This window comes from Armigeres subalbatus, chromosome 2 (assembly GCF_024139115.2).
Source record: "Armigeres subalbatus isolate Guangzhou_Male chromosome 2, GZ_Asu_2, whole genome shotgun sequence".
Lineage (NCBI taxonomy): Eukaryota > Metazoa > Arthropoda > Insecta > Diptera > Culicidae > Armigeres > Armigeres subalbatus.
The window spans coordinates 279,512,676-279,534,433 of NC_085140.1; the positions used below are offsets into that span (position 1 = coordinate 279,512,676).

At 40.4% G+C, this 21,758-nt stretch overlaps 1 protein-coding gene across 2 annotated transcripts in view; it reads left to right on the top strand.

Annotated features, from left to right (window-relative positions):
- Nucleotides 1–18,650, top strand: part of LOC134212307 (Golgi phosphoprotein 3 homolog sauron) — a 39,333-nt gene extending 20,683 nt beyond the window's left edge. The window contains exons 2-5 of one of the 2 annotated variants that reach the window (XM_062690035.1): nucleotides 10,825–11,071; nucleotides 16,140–16,315; nucleotides 17,175–17,460; nucleotides 18,230–18,650. In XM_062690035.1, coding sequence (XP_062546019.1) covers nucleotides 10,825–11,071; nucleotides 16,140–16,315; nucleotides 17,175–17,423 — 672 coding nt within the window. In that variant the 3' untranslated portion in view covers nucleotides 17,424–17,460; nucleotides 18,230–18,650. Of the gene's footprint in view, nucleotides 1–10,824; nucleotides 11,072–16,139; nucleotides 16,316–17,174 lie in introns of both variants that reach the window. The other variant, XM_062690034.1, reaches the window with a different exon arrangement.
- Nucleotides 18,651–21,758: the final 3,108 nt, after the last annotated feature.

The window sequence follows — 21,758 nt, forward strand, 5'->3', positions numbered from 1 at the left end:
CGGACAAAGCACGTATCCATTCGCTATCACTTTGTGAAGGACGTAGTAGAGAAGGGTAACATCAAACTCCATTACATCTCAACAAATGAACATCCGGATGATGGATTTACAAAGGCTTTGGCGAAGCAGAAGCACAACCAGTTTATAAAGTTATGTGGGATCGAAGGTTAAGGAGGAGTGTTGGAATACTGAATAACCTGCGATCTAAGTAGTTCATCAATTTAGTATACCATAGAGTGTAACCTGGAGCACCCTTAGTAACCATTGTTTAGTAATCCAAACGAGATCAATAAATTTTCATTCTTTGTTCAGACTTTGACCAACACGCAAGTGTTTTATTTCCACTTACAAGTAAAATTTTCCTTTACATTATATCAAAAAGTTAAAATTCAAGGAAAGATGTATTTCCTGCATGATTCTATGCTTATAAGTATGTTACTAATAGCCTTTTTTTTTTAAATAAATTTCCCAAATTATCCTAAAATAATAGTGCACTTTATGTTTCTGCGAAATGGGTTATTCCGGGAAATGTCATTCCGCGAGATAGGTAATGTCGCACTCCGCGAAATGGGTTTCCGCAATGTGGGACTCCGCGAAATGGAATTCCGCGGAATAGCATTCCGCAATTTGTCATACAATCACATACAGACATTCACACACACGTACATACAGACATCACCAGGGGCAGCAGGGACTTTGTCCAAGGGCTTGACGACCCCTCCCCATGGCCACTGCGAGTTAGACCGGGACCATCGTCCCTAACCCCTAATCCCAAGGCGTCAAGCGACCCGTGCCGAGGGGATGCATGGCCAGGGGGGTGAAATAATAAGCTAGGCCTTTAACGGAGCCTGTGGGGTACCTGGGCACCCTCCACAGTAATTGTCCCTTACCGCGTTATGCTGGGCTCTGGCGTGGTGGACCTCTTTTCCCGAGCAACTCGTGGGACAAAATGGAAAACCAAGTCAATTCTTCAATTAGTGGTAGTAGTGTAGGCGACAACCCCTTCGCAAGAGGTGGGTTGTTCAGGTCTCCGCCTAGGACCACATGTGGTCCAACGGAGCAGACACAAAAACGGGGGAGACAGTCTCCAGGGGATGAGCTCCCTGGGGGCCGCTCCAAAACGCGGAGGGTTACTACCCCGAACAAGGGTAGTGGGGCTGGGAAGCTGAACCCCGGTCAGGTACCTCCAAAACCGGGGGAGGATGGACCTGGAAAGGTCCGTCCACTCAGGCAAGACAGTGGTAAGGGAATAAGGCAGGCTGAAAGTTCTCAGCCCCACCAGACCAGGGAAATAGAGGGAATGACGCCTCCTGGACCCTGGTCAAGAACAAGAGGAAACCGAAGACGTCAAGGGCCGAAAAGAAGGCCCAGGCGAATGAGGGTAGCAAGAAGTCTAGGGTAGGCGCCAATCGCTCCAGGGGCGATGCCCTAGTCATCACGGCGGACGAGGCTAAGTACTCGGATGTTTTGAAGGCGATGAGGAGTGACGTCAAGCTCGGTGAACTCGGTGCCGACGTACGTCGAATAAGACGTACCCGGATGGGCGAGATGATACTCGAGCTGAAGCGGGGCGTCTCGCAAAGGGCGCCGCCTACAAGAAGTTGGCGGAGGAGGTCCTAGGCGAGACGGTCAAGGTGAGGGCACTCACGACGGAGGTGAATCTAAGGGTTAAAGACCTGGACGAGATCACTGAAGTCGAAGAGCTCGTCACGGCACTGCGGCGACAGTGTGAAGTGGAGACGCCCATCGCAGCCGTTCGGCTACGGAAAGGTCCGGCAGGGACGCAGGTAGCATTGGTTCGGCTATCTGCAGCGGACGCCTCCAAGGTAGTCAAGTTAGGGAGCGTCAAGGTGGGATGGTCGGTATGCCCTGTGCGCATATACGAGCAACCCGAAGTTTGCTTCAAGTGCCTGGAACCGGGGCACAAGCAATGGGACTGCAAAGGCCCTGACAGAAGCAATCTCTGCCGACGCTGCGGATTGGAGGGACATAAGGCACAATGCTGCACGAACCCTCCCAATTGTTTGATTTGTTCCAGCAAAGCTGTGAACAGCAAGCACCCCATGGGGGGTTCGATGTGCCCGGCGTTTAAGCGTGCTGCAAAATCAAAGTGCAGGTAAAGCAGCTGGCTTGCTCGGCTTCGCCCGAGTGTTTGGTGTGCGCAGGTTTAGAGGAAACGGCGGAACACGTGTTGTTCGTGTGCTTACGTTTTCGCGCAATGCGTGACCACATGCTTGCCACATGTGGTCTGGACACTACGGACAACCTAGTTCGGAGGATGTGTAAAGACGAAGTTGGCTGGAACGCCGTTTTATCGGCTATCGCCCAAATCGTCTCGGAGCTACACAGAAGGTGGCGAGTGGACTCAAGGATGGCTAGTTCAGGCGCAAATAAGAGGTGGTCCAAGGGATCGGAGTCGGCTTCATGGGTCATACCGGTGGTCATGCTCTGTGGTCGAACTCGATCCTTTTATCGAACAAGTGGCCGTGCGAAGAACAACATGGTATCGTCGCTTTCGCGGCGTCGGTCAACCGGGCGGGTTCCGAGCCCGAGGACGGAAAGGGGTCCTCGTCAAGGCTGGGGCAGGCGTAGGCACCGCGTCGGCAAGTCCCTCTGTGTGCTGGCGAATAGGCCCTATCGCAGAAAGGTCAATTTGGGGTGCACGCGGCATCATCATTCTTGATACCAGTCGTGCAGAGGGAAGCAGGCGCGAAGTCGACCCTTCCCACCTTCCGAGGACATAGGGCGTGGTAAGGCCACCTGGAAAGCCGGCAACGCGCTGGCACGATACCATGGTGTTCTTCTAAAAAGTGAGTTACGATGTTCGGTGCTGCAAGGACACGCAGCTAACCTCGAGGGTGCGTTGTGCACTGGCCCCCCTTTGAAGCATTACTTTCTGGTTGTACCGAAGGGACTATGGGCTTGGCGGCAATGGAAACAGTTTAGCTGGTCGGGGATGCAGTCCTGCCTCCCTCATTGGAGGTGGCCCCTAACCCAGCACTTCCTGGTCAACCCAGGATGTCTGTTGAGCAGATTCCCCCTCCATTGTTTAGGAAGAAAAAAAAAAAAGACATCACCTCAATTCTTCGAACTTCGAACTATACAACACTATGAGTGTTTAGGCTTTTTTTTATGCTTTTAGAGCGATCATATAGCTTCTACGTATACTTAGTACACGAGAAAGGCAAAAATAAGCAATTTCTAAAATTCATGTATCTGACAATATGGTGAATTTGGGCAGAATTTTATTCATGGTCCTCAAAGCTTAAGAGTTCAGTACACTACTAAAAATCGACACATATTTATTGGCAAAAATCCATAGATTTAACTTATGATGTATATCAGCGCACACATAACCATTCTCCACGCGAACTACTAATAAAATATATATCCAAATAAACTTTATGTGTGGTCTCGAATTAGCAATTATTTAATTTATGTGTGCTTCTATATCGATTATATTAGGGTGGAGCTATTGCAAAAATTGATAACGTCGATACATATATCTTATATAGATATTTTTGGCAGTGTAGTGTAGTGCATGATGTTTTACTGCGGGATATTGCGGGGTACCAAACTGTTTTGTTCGTTAAATATTGCGTAAAATATGCTTTTACAAAACTACTAAAAACTAATTTCTAGACGGAGCTATTATTACAATATCAAGCCTATGGTCCAATGCACCGAATGAACACAATGACGTTTGAGACGGGCGCTGTTTAGTAAAAATGAACACTTGCATGAACTCGATGAATGAAAAAGTATTCATTCTTAGTAAACAGCGCACCGCTTAAACGTCAATGATGAACTCGGTGCATTGGACTATTGAGATTCTCACGTCCGAATGTGTGAGTGGCGATAAAAGGAAAACAAACACTCCTAGATGGTGCAACTCAGCAAAGATTAGGTAAAAATGAGTATATTTCCATATATTTTTTGACTCTTTTGAAATCTTGTGATGACCCGATCGTTTTTCAGGTTATGAGCAGAAGGAAAACAAACATGTTTTTACACATGACGCATTGCACATTAGTGTGCGAGCGCTAAACGTCACTCATCTCTATATATATAAATATGTTACTTTTGAGACGAAAACATGGCAAAGCTGTCCATTTTCCCAAAAAAAAACGTAAAAATATCATTTCTATGAGGGGCTAGTTTTAACGCCCCCCACCCCTCCCTAAAAATAAAAACCGTCCTGATAATAGAAATATAGGTTATAAGCTGTGTATTCATCACATTTTACTCGCCCAAATCGAAAATTGGCCTTTTGGTAGCTTTGGCCACACCTTTATATGGGGCTGTCCTATTGTGGACCGGCAAAAGATTGCGGGTGTTGAGCTTTTATAACATTTTTATCTGCTGAATCACGGGATTTCAAACTTTGTTTTTGCGTGAAGGTTATTCCCAGAAATTGAATTTATGATTGCCCCCTTCTTCTTTTTCTTATTGGTATTGCATCTCCACACTGCACTGCACTGGGACAGAGCCGCCTCGCAGCTTAGTGTTCATTAAGCACTTCCACAGTTATTAATATATACCAGTTATACCATTTTTGCATTCGTATATCATGAGGCTGATGATACTTTTATGCCCAGGGAAGTCGAAACAATTTCCAATCCGAAAATTGCCTAGACCGCACCGGGAATCGAACCCAGTCACCCTCAGCATGGTCTTGCTTTGTAGCCGGGCGTCTTACCGCACGGCTAAGGAGGGCCCCCATAATTATTGAAATCTTCTCTCACAGGACAGGCGTCCTTGACGTAAAAGGTTCCACCACAAATCATGCATTAAGTCAACATGTGGCAATGTTTTGTTCATGACCCCACTTTTGGTATTTATGTCACTGAGTGGGGTTTTGGTAATTTCCAGTGTGTGCGTAAATGTTTTAACGTTACTCGGACATGGGACATAATACTTGTCTTAGCACATGCACAGCCAGTATTGAAAAGCATCCTGGAAATGTCGGTTGTGTTTCCGAGCATTTTCTTGTCTGCATTAATATTTGCAGCATATCATAAATATGACACAAGTATTAAAACGGCCAGGCCCACCGTGCAGGCTTGAATTTGGGAGATAATCCATAACTCTCCGGCAATCAGATTATTTAGTAATAAATAACATGATCAACGAAAAGTTTTGAATCCACGAAAGGAAGAAACGGGGACAGCCGTACCAACCGTTTCACATTCAGGGGGAAATATGATTGACGAATCGTTGGGAGTGACTTTGCGAAGAAGATTAATGTACACTCCTTGGGTCCTCGACGTCGTGGGTTGGGACACAGTTTTTAGTCTAGTGCCCTGGCTTATTCACTGATGGGCAAAAGTATTAGATAGATTACTATGATAGCATGACAAATACTTATGTACATCAGTGTACATATAGGCCTAGGTTTAAGCGCCATTTCTCGCTCTCTGGAACGAGAAAAAGAAAAGGAAACAAAACCGATGAAAAACAAGCGAAAACTCATAGGACGATAAAATTATACTATATTTTTTACTTACTTAAATTTACCAGATTATATTTGGCACTAAACAGAAATAATCACCACCATGACCGGATATTGCATACTGTTTTCATTTTATTGCTATTGGTGTAATCGCACTCATCGCAACAAATCAAACACATCCGAAGGAAGAGCGATTGTTTATATAAAATGTACACATTCTAATATTTGATGTATGCCACACAAACAATATTTTCTCAAACTAATTTCTAATGATAAGTTTTAGAATCTTCAATGCTGATACTCGCAGCTAAAGTAGTGTAAACAAATAAGTGATAACATTTTTTACAAATTTTGGGAAAAAAATTACAAAAATAAAGAATGCCAACTTGCGCAATAGCCAACCAGTTATACCAATTTATGCAGCCTCGCAAATATTTCCAAATATTTTTTGGGATAAAACAAAAGCAGGATGCACTTCAGGCTTGTTCATTTTATAGGGTAGAATACGGCATTGGCAGGGTGCGACAGTTGTTGGCACCCTCAACAATATTTGCGTTTTCCAGCAAACATAAACTATTTATGAACATAATTTTGATTCAATCACACAATTTCAAGTCTAAGCTTTCATTTGAATAAGTTGTTTGTGTAAAAGTAGCAAGATATGATGTGTTAATCACCGGAACAAATTTACACCTACGAAATCCTTGCCATTATTGCATTGCCAAAGAAAGCAGCGCACGAAAAGCAAACTGTTACTTACTTTTTTGGATCGCCTGTTTCTCCTCTTTATTGCGTATGACACGACAAATTAAGTACGTAAACTACTTTTTACACTTTATCATCACTTGATTATCACCACAAAGAGCAATTTTATGCAATATTTGATCAATGTTTCACTAAATAAAATCAGGACTGTTCGTTTTCTTTGACAGCAGCACACTTCGGAATAAAGCGAGAGAATGTGTTTGTGAGCATATCAAACACACGCTAAGAAAAATACCACGCACAATTCTATGTGATTTGATTTTAGCAAAAATACGAACAAAATATCCGGCATTGGCATTTATTAAAAAAAAAGTGTTAAAATACTAATGCTTCTATTCATATTTTCACGCAGACCATGAATTATATTAAAAGTGATAGCAACACCGTAATATTTAACCCTTATGTGGCTGACAGGACCGTTTTCCTTTTGCAACTTCAATACTTTCCAAGCTCATCAAAAAAATCATAACCATTCCCGTTCCTACATAGCGCATTTCAACCATAAATAATTGCCTACTTTTAGGGTATTATCTATTATTCAACTGTGAAACGTAGTATAAGAATGGGGCGGCTCCAGCGGCTGGATAGGACAATGCTGTCCATTATTCAACATATGAAGATTCACGAGGTGGAATATATTGTGAATATACTAGTATACTAGCAGAACCGACGAGCTTCTTTTCACCTAAAATTGATTAATTATATATTTTTTACATTTTTTAAAAGACGGTTAAGTATTCGAAATTTGCAGATTTGGATTCCATTTTTTAGATTAATTTTCGATTAAAGCTGAAATTTGTACTTCATTTATATGGGAGTCCCCCTTCCAGAAGAGGAGGGGTCTAATACCATCATAAGAATCTTCATCGTTCTCAAAAACCTCCACATACAAATGTTCATGCCGTTTCCTAGTAATAAGGACAGACAGACAAAAATTCATTCTTATGTGTATAGATTTGGTTTTACGTAGTTTACGTCGAGCGGTCGTGTCTTGTACACAACCACCATGATTTTTTTTGTTGATGAAACAAACATATCATGTAAGGACCGCAAAGAGCAAGTTGTATATTTGAAACTGGTTGATAGACTTTTGCTTACGACTCTAAGGCATTACAAAAGACAAAAGATGTAAACCTTGGCAGCGGACAAAAAGCATATAAGTTCCCTTCTCCAAAATGGCCAACATTATTCAAATAGGTTGAAAATTGTAAAAGTTATGAAAATGTCAACATCTGGGTACACAGGTACCCTATCTGCTATCATGTCTGTTTTTTGATGGTCGCATAAGGGTTAAATTTGTTTTACAATGTGTTTAAATGCTTTTGCCTATCTGTCTACATGACATAAAATTGATGCCAAGGCTAAAAATTCATGTTTTGTTTTAAGCCAGTTTTGATAACCAATAAAGTTTGTTCCAAAATTGAGTGAAGCGAGATGAGCGTGCGACCGATTAATATGAATGAATTTTACTACTGGAGGATATAAACAACCAGCATTTGACACCAATACATTACCAGTTTTCTACTTCCATGTCTAGTTGCTAAAGGGAGCAAACTCATTGCTGATAAAAGAAATTGCTATGCCAATAGAATAAACGTTGACCTGTTACATTATATTAAATTTACTGAGTTTGTGGTGAAAGCTGTTATATTTAGTGAACACCAATCATCAAAGAAAGAGCATGCAAATGTATACCAGTTAAACTGTACCTGTGTTTTAGTGTAATTATGCATTACTTTTATCATTCAATTTGGCGAATGTCTTAGACTGTCAAGAATAGGTATTTTCCCCTAGTTAGTGTCTCAATCAAAATAGGCGTCCCGTGTTTTGCAAGACGCTTATTGATCACATTATTCTAATAGGTGCTCAAAATTTTGGAACAAAATACAAAAATTGAAATGCAAATGGTTTCAAAGTTTTGGTTATAAAAAAGTGGGCTTTGTTTTGTTTTTACACAAATTTAACATAATCCAATAGTGGAAATAAATGACGTCTAACTAACTCATCTTTTAAAAGGTTCGTGAATAATAAACGTGAAAAAAAAACAAATTATGTCATTAAAGGAGCATATACACTAAACAATGACAGTTGGCAACCGCTTCTCGTGCGCGATAGTCGTGTTTTCGGATAGCTCGCATACGTTTTTACGGTTAATAGCATTTTTTGTGGATCCTGTCGCGGAACAATTTTGCATTCGTCGCAAAATGTCATCGAACAGGCGAAACACACTAGTCGTCGATTTCGGTGTTCTTCCGAATCGACCTACGCTAGAGCAAGTGAAAGAAGTCATCGAGGTTGATCTTAAGCTCAAGATGGAGGATGTCAGAAATATTCAACTGCACAACTTGAGAAACTGTGTACTCATCGAGTTGAACGATGCAGGCTTGGCATTACGGCTGCAAAAAGAGCATCATCTCCGACACACATTCCGATGCCAGGGTGTGAAATATTCTATCCCTGTGTATGTAGATAGCCCCACCACCACCGTAAGGCTTCATGACCTGCCACCATGTATGTCTAACACAACCATCACCCAACATATGGAGCAATATGGAAAAGTGATCTCCATTCAAAATGAAGTATGGAAGAACTTCTTCCCTGGTATACCAAACGGTGTCAGAGTGATACGAATGAGGATGGAGGCACAAATTCCATCGCGTATAGTAATAGAAAACGAATCTACACTCGTAACTTTCCGAGGCCAAAGTAAACAAGTGACACCGAGCGGAGGATCTGAGACTCAGCAAGAAAAACGAACAGTTTCAAACACCGCCGAACGACAGAGAAAATACGTGGACGAAAATTGCAACGATACAGCTGAAGCTACCCCGCATGCGGCAGATCCCAACTCAAGCGACAACGAATCTAATGATGATGATGATGACGCACACATCGACCCACAGCCTGGAATATAGCAAATATGGAAAATAGCAAAGAGGCGGTTGTCGACTGGGACAAATGAATCGAATTCGAATGAGGCTAGATGCGAACAAGATCGGAAAAGATCGTGTGGCGATGACTGCTGCCTGGACGATCTGCAGTACACCAAAGAGAATCTTTCGGATCCATGATGGAAAGTGTATAACACTAGGTCGAAGAAAAAATGAAATGTATTGTACGAAAATTATATCGGGAAGGGGGGAATTGTTTTGATTCGACATGAATGCACTCCAGCAGTGTGAAATGTCGTTAATAAAAACAAACAAACAAAAAACTAAACAATGAGTTCAATGGACAATGGAAAATTATATTTGTTTTTTGTTGTTGTAAGAACCAAGTGTAATAAGGCTCTGTCTCATTTCCCGAATTAAATTTAATTTTACTTAAAACTGACAGTTCGAAAATTTAAAAATCACCCGGCCATAAGAATGGCTGCGTGCTGCCCAGCAATTCCAATAAGACATCGATCAAGAATGATTCGATATCTGTCAAAAGTAATCCTGCTCATCCAGCAGGGTTATTCGATAATTATTGAACTGTCACTTTTAAGTTTAATTTGAGTTTAATTATCCAATTGAGACAGACCCTAAGAATCGAAATCTCAGACGGTTATACAGAAAAATGAAATTTGATGAAAAAAAACTTACCGACATGATCCTGATCTTATCAATACATACATATGAAATAAGCTGGATGTTTGTTACCTTTGGGCTACGATGATACCTTTTACGCCACCATTGTTTTTTTTAAACGGGTCAATTTATTCTTGATACATCCTGAAGACATAATAGTTTCCTTCGCCATTGGCTATTACAGGGACGCGAACTAGCATAATCGATTTCAGCTCAACTATAATTCTTGCATGAAAAAGCTTCAAGTTGCTAACTAGGTTAGCCTCCACATTTTGATAATAACTGCTTGACTTTAAAATTATAGTTAAGCACCACTTTTTATATAGGTATTGATATATTTTACTATTAAAACTTTTTATTTTATGACGCTTACTCGGACATGGGACATAATACAGGCCTTTTCTGAATTTTAAATAAAATTTCGTTGAAGTGAGCTAAATAAAAATCTTGATAAATCTCTCTCTGGAAAGCACCAGAGTTATTTTTTTAAATTTTAATCACATGGACTGACTGGCGTAAATCCAAGCAATTGTGAAAGTTTCTCTTGATCTCATCCAGTGATGTATTATCAGACGCGGAAACTGATACCACGATTGGTGGAATCCTTTGCTTTTTAGCATAAATCGAATCTCCTAGGTTAGAGGTAGTTTCGATTTGAACAATTTCGTCATCAACCAAAGCGAACAGATTGCTCCGTTCGATGGTTATAACATTATAGTTAGAAGGAATATCTGAAGTTTCCAGCTTCCTTTTTTTTCGCGCTTCGGCAGGACGGTCTTGCAGTTGCAACCTTGATTCTGTATGGGAAGTGAGAGATTATTAATGCTCATTGCTGACGTGGTCTTTTACGAGTTTTGTTTTCTCCAAAATTGTAAACGTACGTTATAATTTTTTCTGGTTTTTTTTTTGTCATGGAGCCCCCTTCAACCCTAATACCCTAAAACCCTCACCCCCTTCAACCCTAATAAGTGTATGGTTCTTATCCTATTATAGTTGTATATAACCAAAGTAATCGATTTATTACATTCTTTACAGGGATACACATCTTTCTGGAATGACTGCATATCAAGTGGGCTACGTGGCTGCATCCTGATAGAGCTAGGGCTGCGAGGTCGCATTGAACTGGAACGGGCGGGCATGCGACGGAAGGGATTGTGCACCCGGAAAATAATCCTAAAATCGGACACGCCCACCGGGGACGTCCTGCTGGATGAAGCGCTGAAGCACGTCAAAGACACCGATCCACCGGAAACCATACAAAACTGGATCGAATATCTGAGCGGTGAGTGTTACAATAGCAATTATCTATCTGTGAACAGCGGATCTTATCAGTCGAGAGACAGTTGATAACACTGGTCGACAGGTTGGAAAAAAATAGTCGGGTGTCCACTGCACTGCACTGCTAGATTGTGTATTGATTTGCAGAATTTCGTGATTAATCCATTGTAAGTGTTACTCTCGAAAATACTCAATAGTCAATATTATTATTCGTAAATGTAGACATATGGTACAATTTTACATACTTTTATTTTAGGGAATAAAGAAAGCAGGAATCATGTGAAAAGAGATCGTAGCAAGCCATGCGCGCGGATGGTTGCTTTTAAATTCGCTGTCACATTTTTTTATCGTTTCCGCAAGAAATAGATTCGGCTGATGTATATATTTTGCGTATGTACTAGAAGAAAAAAGTTTAAGTTATCTGAAGTTTGAGATTTGGTGACATTTACTCAAGTGTATTCTTATTAGAGCGCGAAACCGTTTGTGTAGTTTGTTTACGCGGATGTATTTGGTGAAAATATGTTTGAATGTGTGATAATATCAGGAATAGCGTTGGAAGAGTAGTGATTTTTTAGTAGACACTATTTCTGGTCTTTTCTTTCTCAGTGCATTGTTTCAATATGTTTTTATATGATTCCAAAACTAAATACGGGCTGGATTTTAAAATCCGGAAGTTTGTTAATGGATCCTTTATCCAATTGATAATGGTAGCATAAACAGACGGGGCTTATTGCAAGTGAAAGTGACCTCGGACTGGACGTGAGTTACCAGGCAGTTTGAAATGGGTCACTGGAGCTGCAGTAGAGCTAACACCTTCTAACTCCCGGGCTAAAGCTGACTCTATTAAAGACGGCTTTCTTCCATAATAGCACTGCCGGACAGTGGGGGTTAGATTGAAGATACACACACACATACACACATAAAGAAAGCAGGAATCATGTTTAGCCAATAAAGATAAGATAAGGATCTTGTTGGCGCTTCAGCAACATTTGCGCTACTCGCAGACGTCTTCTTTTGGAAATTATATTGCAAGTGTTGAAAATAATAGTTTTGGGATTATTGCAATGTTATGTTCCATGAAATTCTGCTAATAATGTGCAAAATAATTAGGGTCGGTCACGTTACCTAAAGTATGCAAATGACTACAGCGTGCTCATAAGCAACGAACATCTACGCCACGAAATGTGAATTTTTCTACCAACACAATCTCGGAATTTTGCAAATAAATCAACAAATTATATTGGTTGTCAGTGAACGATCACATTCCGATCAGACAAGTAGCTTTTGTTCATCTGTTCTGTTTAGGGGTTGTTCAAAATGAAGTCTCATGTTTTAGGGAGGGGGTCTAAAATTTTGGGACAGTACATATACAAGGTATACAAAAAAGCGTGACAGAGGGGGAGGGGGTCTAGAAATCCCAAAAAGTAGTGGACGTCATATTTGAATCGCTCTACGGTTTCGTGTTTGATCGAATATAGTAATTTTGATCAAAACGCCGATTTGGTGTCAGTGCTACCAACATATGGCAGGATTGAACGTGCGTATGGCAACGGTTCCCTGATGAGCTTCAGCTTAATATGTTTATCTGAGTTCGTAATTTCTACATGGAAATCGATAAAGTGATTCCTGACATCCTGTATTTCCGTAACTGAGAAGGCCGAGTATACTACGACGGGATAAAATTAAAATGTTTTGCTTGCCAGTCGGATCGACATTTGAGAAAATGTCCCAATTGACGAGAACAAAAAAAAATCATAAGTACAAGACACGACCGCCCGACGTAAACTACGTAAAACAGTTTGGTGAAATGAAGAATCTAGTGCCAGTGCAAGAATACATATTTGCAGCAGCTCTCCACAATACGCGCTCGTTATGCTACGAACGGCAACGTAATTCTGCTACGACGTCGTACTTTGAACAAATTCGTCTCGCCTCAATCTTCCTATGTTTAAAATGGTGGCCCTGAAAAGAATCGATTAATTCCCAATAATGCATATTTCGAATCACTACCGACCATACGATTCACGTCATTGGCTGGAATAACAAAACCAAATAAGAATCTTGAAAGAATTAAACTTGACTGCCACTGAAGCCATCCATGCGAATACATATTTGTAGCATCTCCCTCCGACGCGCGCTCGTGATTCTGCTACGGACGCCAGGCAACTTTAGGGCCGATGCCCACGTAGCGTTTTTTCAACGCTGTGTGCACTCAGCGTCAAAAATGCGCAGGTGTGCATCGGGAAAAAGCGGTAACGCAGCGTCGCCGCGCCGATGCACACCTGCGTTATTTGATCGCTGCGTGCACGTGGCGTTGAAAAAACGCTACGTGGGCATCGGGCCTTATGGCGTCTCCAAGCGGTTAATTTGCACTTTGAAAAAAATTCGCCTCGCCTCAATCTTCCTTTGTATAGAAAGGCCCTGAGAAGAACCGATTTTTTCAATATCCCATATGTATTTGGAATAAAATTTGCTCAGCAACTCCGCCGATGCTTAGAGATGTCATAAAATCACGATTAATCGATTAGTAACTAATTAATTACTCTCGATTCTTGACGATTATTGAATCGATTCATCGTTAAGTAGTAATCGAATCAAAATTAATCGATTATCATAACGATGAATCGTTTAATCGAAGTAATCGACATCTAAAAGTTGTCGTAAAATCCCGATTAATCGATTAGTAACTAATCGATTACTCTCGATTCTTGTTGATTATTGAATGGATTAATCGTTGGGAAGTAATCGATTCAAAATTAATCGATTATCTCAACAAATAATCGATTAATCGAAGTAATCCATTAATTTGCGATATCTCTACCGATGCTGGGACCGCTCTCCGCGATATTTCAAATGAAATGCCACGCACGCGGGGGAAAGCAGTTTTCTTATAATCAATAAAGATGGATCATTGGTCCCGTCTCTTTGTTGATCGGTATGAGTGCAAATATTGTGTAACCGTAACACTCACCAAAAGGGGCGTGGTTACAGGTTTAACTTTATTGATTACAAGAAAGCAGATCTTCAGCGCGCGCGAGCCATTTCGTTCGAGATGTCGCGAAAAGCAGATCGTAGTCCCACCATCGGCTTCGGCGGAGTTGCTACCGGAAATTTTATTCTCATCGATGGTGTGGTTCATGCGGTCTTTCGCGCTCAGATTATTGTCTGAAGTACTAACGATTGGCTACCATCATAGAAAGTAGCTCTTAAGTCACAACTTGAGGCGAGATGAATTTTGTTCAAAGTGAAACTTTGGTGATGACAGATTGTTTTCCATCGGTAGCAGAATCACGAGCGCGCGTTATAGAAAGACGCTGTCGAAAATTATTCGCGTGGATAGCAGTAACAGTCAAGTGAAATTTTTCCTCAAGATTATAATTCTAGTAGGTAGCCTATTACTTGTTTAAGGTTTTATTTCCATCCATGCGAATACATATTTGCAGCTTCTCCTTCTAACGCGCGCTCGGACCGGCACTAATGCTATGATTCCGCTACCGATACCAAACAATTATGCTTTGTTCTATGAAAAAAGTTCGTCTTATATCAACTTTCTCAATCACTTATCAATCACTGACTCATTGTTCAAAATTTGGCCTACAGCAAGAAGAGTGGTTAAGTGCTAGATAAACATCATATAATTGAGCTTAGAATCACGCTAGAATATTTCACTGAAAAATTTTCTAGTTCCTAGCGGTTGCACTATAGACAAATTATTTCAACTTAACCTTCCTCCCAAACATAATGGTGGTTCTGAAATAAACCGATTCATTCCCACTTATGCGCCTCACCAACAACAACTACTGGACTGCGCGACAGCCATCCGATGATTCGGCTCTACTCACGCCGTTAATTGCCAGATCCAAAAATGCTGCTTGTAACACGGATGTAAAGATGTACTGCTGTTGTCACGACCGCCACCACCATCGAACGAAAAATTTTCATCCGCACCACCACAGCCGTTGTCGCTGGGACCGCTTCTGGACGCCTTGGTCCGCTTTCCATGAAATCCACAATGAAAATGATGCGCGCACGCGAAACACGGGGCTTTTTATACACAGGGAAAATGAAGCAGTGGATCAAAAGGCCCGTACCTTACTGCAATATGATGTCCGTGTTGGGGATTTATGAACAGGATTGATTATTACTGAATTTTTCACCCGGTTTGGAAATAAATAACATTTTCAATAGTTTGCCGTTGATAATGATTAGTTTTAATAAAATTAGCAAATTGGTGGAAAGTTTCCGAATCCATTAATAAGACAAACTCAAATATCCGTCGAAAGATAAAGTCGCTATTATCGTTTGAAATCTTACCTGATTTCGTGACGGTCCCCAATTTGGAAATTTTCATTTTGTACCCTGTATCCGAGGCTTCTCCTTAGACGTAGTTTACGCCAAAAAGAAAAGGAACAGAAACTAATCAACGTGTTCTACGGTCGCACTTAAAGTCGAGATCCTTGAAGAACTGGGAGAGTCAGAAGCAATGGAGAAATTAGTACAAAACAACAGCGGTAAAATGGAGAAGAAGAACAAGAAAAAAGCAGATGCCAAGCGGCGACGGTCATCAGGATTGGATCTAGACCCGGACTCTGCTATAAGACCGACACAAAAGAAACACAACACGGCTTCTAACGAGAGATAACTTGATCACGGTACCAGAGATTTCACCCGGCCAGCATAGGTACAGAATTACAACCTATGACTGGCTGAGCGACGAAAACAAATGGAGGCTAATAATCTAAGAGGATAAACTAAGAATAGCGGCAGCCGTCGATATACCGATAGAAAAAATTGATTTCTATTATGATTATTTTCTTGCATTGTAATTTTATTTGCTCTAAAGTGTTAAATTTGATGTAATTGATAATGTAAAACAAAAACAAAAAAGCATTCGGCTCCGCAAAGTGATTTCTTACACGACTGAGCCTTACAAATAAAAAAATTGGTAAAAAAAATAGTTGTCAGAACATCAACACATTTGAGCTTGCATAGCATCAGCACCCTGAAATTTAAATTTCCTTTTTTTTTCAAATCTGTCGACCAGTGTGAATTATCTCATGTCTTTTTTACAGGTGAAACGTGGAACCCTCTGAAGCTGCGGTATCAGTTGAAAAATGTACGCGAAAGGCTTGCCAAAAACCTGGTCGAGAAAGGTGTGCTCACAACAGAAAAACAAAACTTCCTCCTGTTCGACATGACGACGCATCCGCTGAACGATAATGTCATCAAGTGTCGACTAGTGAAAAAAGTAAGATATTGAAATAGTCCTCAGCATTGTTTTCAGTACTACTTTTATGATGTTTCACCTACATTTTGTGTAACGTTGAAATGATTCAACTGTAACTATTCCACATTTTTTGTTTCCCGTTGATTTTTTTTTTCTCTTAATTATAACAAACCATATATAGGTACATAAGATTTAGCGATAATAAAATTACAATACGCGTACTAATCTTGAGTAGGGTTGCAGCAGATATTTTTCTCTGCGTTATAATTCCCGACATAGACTCGAAACACTTTTTGGTATGCCCAACTCATCCGTATCCAAACATAGGGTCAGGAGTAACGTCCTGATGGTGAAGTTACACCAAATAGACGCTACTTCAATAAATTTTTAAGTCATTAAGGGAATTGGACCGCGGACGGAAATACCTGCTTTAACCCTAACATTCCGTCTCGGTCGTGCTGTTTGAAACAAGCGATAATTTTTCGAGTGTACAAGTGGCGCGTGCTCGAGACTCGAGCTTAATACTCGATTTGCAGTTTGCATTTATTTTAGCAAGATCAAAATCTTTGCTGACATTGTCTTCTCCACTTGGACATTGTCGTTTTGCAGCTTATTGCTTATCAAGGAGTTTTACAGAACTTCCACATTGAAATAGATTTCTAGTTACTATTTTTGCATTCGTATATCATGTGGCTAACACAAACAATGATACTCTTATACCCAGGGAAGTCGAGAAAATTATCAACCCGAAAATTCATCAGATTAAAACTGGAAATCGAACCCAGTCATATATTATCGCGAATATAACTAATGTACTAAAAATCGTGTTTTAGTATCAGGATTGAACTTTACTACAGTTTATTCTATTTTAACTTCACAGATTCAGGATGCCGTGCTGACCAAGTGGGTCAATGACCCACAACGCATCGACAAACGAATGCTGGCGCTAATCCTCCTAGCACACGCGAGCGATGTGCTTGAGAATGCCTTTGCCCCGCTAAACGATGACGACTACGAACTCGCCATGCGACGCGTACGGGAATTACTGGACCTGGACTTCGAAACCGAGGCTGCCAAAGCGAATGCCAACGAGGTCATATGGGCGGTCTTTGCCGCTTTCACTAAATAAGCGTGACTTGGTGGAACACTGTGGCGTCCGCAACGTGGTAGGATTTTAGCGGAAATCGCACCTTACTAGCCTAGCATACGATGACGTTTTGAAGGGACGATAGTTTCGGTATTAGGCATCGAATTCCGAACACAAAAATATGAGAAACTGTTGGCTCTGAGCTTGCTTTTCTTAATTCCGTTTATATTCCTGATCCCTTCTAAATCCTAAGATATCTTTTACGGCTGATTAATGAGATAATAGTAAGACATTCACGAAGGAAACAAAAGAATAGTAATAGTTAATACACTAGTGGAGTATATTTTTATTTTATTTTACCTATTTATACCAGATGAATCCAATAATCAAAACAAAAAAATCACAATTAAGAAAAGAAACCGTTTCAATAAAAAAAAATAACAGAATTTGGGCTTATGAATGCTAGACGTTTCTAAACATAAAAATAAAACAATCCAAAGTTACTAATGCAGGTCTAGTAAACTTCTAAGCATGGTTATTCAGTTACACACACGAAGTAGCCCAAGAATTGAGAAAGTCATGCTAAATTTTAACATTTGTGTGATTTCACGTTTTTTATGGTTCATCACCCACCATCAATTGACTGTCTTTGAACTTTTACAATTGGCTGTTATTTTTATTCTGCAAATCATAATCATACTCGTGTGTGTGTTGTATTTGTGTTAATGCTGATTTTGTCTCACTACTTGATTTAAAAAAAACACACACCGTATTTTATGTTATGCATTCAGTAACCCAACTGTGTTTGCGTAATAGAGAAGTTCTGTTTTTTGTTCTGTTGTTTTCAGATTCTGCACGTAGGTGTTCCACTTCTGACGACTATCGATACCATTACGCACGTGAGAAAAGTGGATAAGAATGGCAATGAATATAGAAAGCATTTTTGTATCTATTACTAAGGAGAAATTTGATATTTCCATTGAAAAGGTATTTTTTCTACCGGTCCGTACAATTATTAAAAATAAAATCACAATGACTAAACACTGGATTGAGCGCGGATTGTTAATAGAGGGAAAAGCAAAGCATGGCGTTGCGTAAAAACGATATAGGCAAAACACCCATTACAGTTACAAGCGAGTAAGATTATTAGGGACACATCGACGTAAAACATGTTAGCGGATGCTGGCGGCAAAAGCATGGATTGTATATAGATTTAAATATTATTGTTATAATGTACTACGATATGTAAAATAAACAATTTAAAACTAATTTCATTACACGAATTTTGTATGACAATCTTGACAATCAACCTCCTCTTGAAAATCTTCACCCGATAACAACGACTACTACAATGAGTGATTCGAATGAGGTCTCCAGTAGCCTTACGAGCAAGGTCTAGGATATTTTCGGGTTAGATACTTTCTAGGAACCCTGGGCATAGTGTATCCATTATACTTGACACACAAGATATAATGCAATGGCGGGCATAGAAACGCTTTCAATTTCTAATGCACGAGAAAGGCACAAACACCGCTAGGTGGATCAATCATGTTTTTTTGCCTTTCTCGTACAACAAAGTTGTACCGAAAGGCTATCATTTCACTCCGAAAACGAACTTTTTATAGAAGCCTCTGAGCCCTATACTGCCGTGAATCGCATATCTGTCCCATCTTTGCTGGGTTTCCTATTCATATGGGACAAATATGCGATTCACGGCAGTATAGTATTATATACCAATCGACTCAGCTCGACGAGCTGAGCACATGTCTGTCTGTCCGTGTGTATGTGTGTGCACAAAAGCTATAAAAAACATTAGACAACTTTTCGTATAGTAATCCTTAACCGATTTTCTCGCAACAAGTTTCATTCGACAGGGGACAAAGCCTTGTTGATCACTATTGAATTTTATAACGATCGGTCATTGCGTTTAAAAGTTATGAAGAAAATGGTACATCGGACCATATAAACCCCATATAAGGTTGGTGTCTCAACTAAATGCGAGAAAGGCACCACCAACGCTAGGTGGATTAATCTGGGTTTTAAATCTATAGGGTGCTAATTTATAAAAATACCAATAAGTCAATTAGTTTTTAATAGCAACCCTATAATCAGAGACCGGCGGAGTGAAAAACTGTAGAACTGGCAACATATGAAAATGCATGAAATCATCAAAATAATACTGGCAGCACTTGAACTTTTTGCTTGCTTCTTATGGAAGCAAAAAGTAAACAAGTCGAATTGGAACCGCTTTTGAAGGTTCGATTGGAAACAAGATGGCGTCTTCGCCGATCTCTTATTCTAGTATTTCTACATAGTTTTTAATTTGACTTACATTTTATTACCTCTATTACCCCAACCAATACTCCATTGCACAGTGACTTCACGCACGACTTTTGACAGGTACTGGTCCTGTTGTTTACAGACGACTTTATTTTAATTTTGAGATACTTCTATCATTCTTTGGATTTCCTGATCGATAATTACCTATAAACTTATCGATAATTACCTATATTTGAATGCGGAATGTACAGAATGTCTTTAACATCGTGAAATATGAAGATTTAATATGGATAAAAAAAACGAAACGTAAACAACAGGACCAGCACCTGTCAAAATAGTGAGGTTAGGTTTGCCGCGCGCAATGACCTATAGGCCTTTTCACGAGACGTTTGAAAACAGCTATTCGTACCATGGTACAAGTTGTACTACTAGTGTGTCACCTTGTACCATGCTGGTACAACGTGGAAAACCATGGTACAATATGTACTAGGGTATATAACCGTGGTACTTGTACCATTAGTGTGTCTTTAGTATAAAGGTAGCCTCACACCTCGGGAATTCGCTTTGACGCAGCCGCGCTGTTGCCATCTAGCGGCGACGGACGTGTGCGTGAAATCACTGTTTTTCAACATGGTGAAGTATAGGAAGTATATTTTAAAATGCTTTTAAAATGTTATTAACAGTGATATGTTGAAAACTTTTAAATACGTATAATTAGAAATTTGAAAAACTACATGTTAGGCTCCTCATCTACACATGTTTTTTTAATCAAAATAATTCAACTTTCGTGTTCCCTATATGAAAGTAAATTAAATTTCTAACCCAAAAAAGTGAACAATTTTAGGCTAAAATGTGTTTTAACGCTTTAATAAGCATTTCAAAATTGACGTCCTATATCCCTTGCTGGGTGAAATAAAAAAGCATCAGCCGGCCCCCATTTTGTTTTCTCGCTTTCGTCAGGGCCAATAAGGCAATCCATAAGACAGCTGCGATCAGCTGACGATTTTTGTTCACCTTGATTTTTTGACAGATTCTGACCGGACTGACATAACAATTCAAAGGAAATTGTTAAGCGCGGTTTACACCAGAAGTGAGTTCCGATCAACTGCATACACAATTTGTTTTGATTTCGATTGTCAGTCCCATCGCTGAATGTCCTCATGGATAGCCTAATTTGGTCCGCGGATTTTTTCCCCATGTGTTTTTGCATATGCGATGTTTTCGGGATTTGGACACGGAAAATCAAAATCCCGGCCCCCTTTAAAATACACGGGGACCAAATTCCGGTGGAAAATTTTCCCGAGGTGTAAGGCAGCCTTAAGGGTGCGGCCAGAGTAGACGCGATGTGCGAAGCGAAGCGAAGCGTCCATACGATTTGACAGCTCCTTATTATTGACTGTTATTCCTTTACGTGCAGGTTTCGCGCTGCGTCGCGTAGACGCGTCTACTCTGGCAGGCACCTAAAGCCCCAAACGCAATACAACGGAACGGTGACGGAAACGGCAAATTTGACAGAAAATATATGGGCTAACTGTCAAATTTTCCGTTTCCGTCGCCGTTCCGTTGTATTGCGTTTGGGGCTGAAAGCTCCAAACACAATGTCAGCGGAACGGCAACGGAAACAGCAAATTTGACGGTTAGCCCATATATTTTCTGTCAAATTTTCCGTTACCGCTGACATTGTGTTTGGGGATTAATGGCGGTAAGCTCCAACGAGGATAATACTAGTTTTAATACTGATTAAAATAAATCCGAGATTAAATTTAATACCCTATTTGGTAAGCACCAAACTCATAATTAGCACGCAGCCACTTTCTACTCTGCAGTGTAGTGAGAGAGTGTGCGTGTGAGAATGATAGAATTATACAGAATCATCAATAATTCTGTTTTGTTTATGTTGCTAGTTTCGTTCTATTTGTGAAATTGAAAAGATTAAAAATCGTGGAGGCTGGACAGTATTTACCGTATTTACCAAGAGCGATCCGGGATCACATTCCAGTTCAATGAACGGCCAGCGGTGGCAAAGGGTCAAGGATACACTTGCCAAACGATCCAGCAATGATACCACTGAAATTAATCGTCTACGAAGGACGCGGT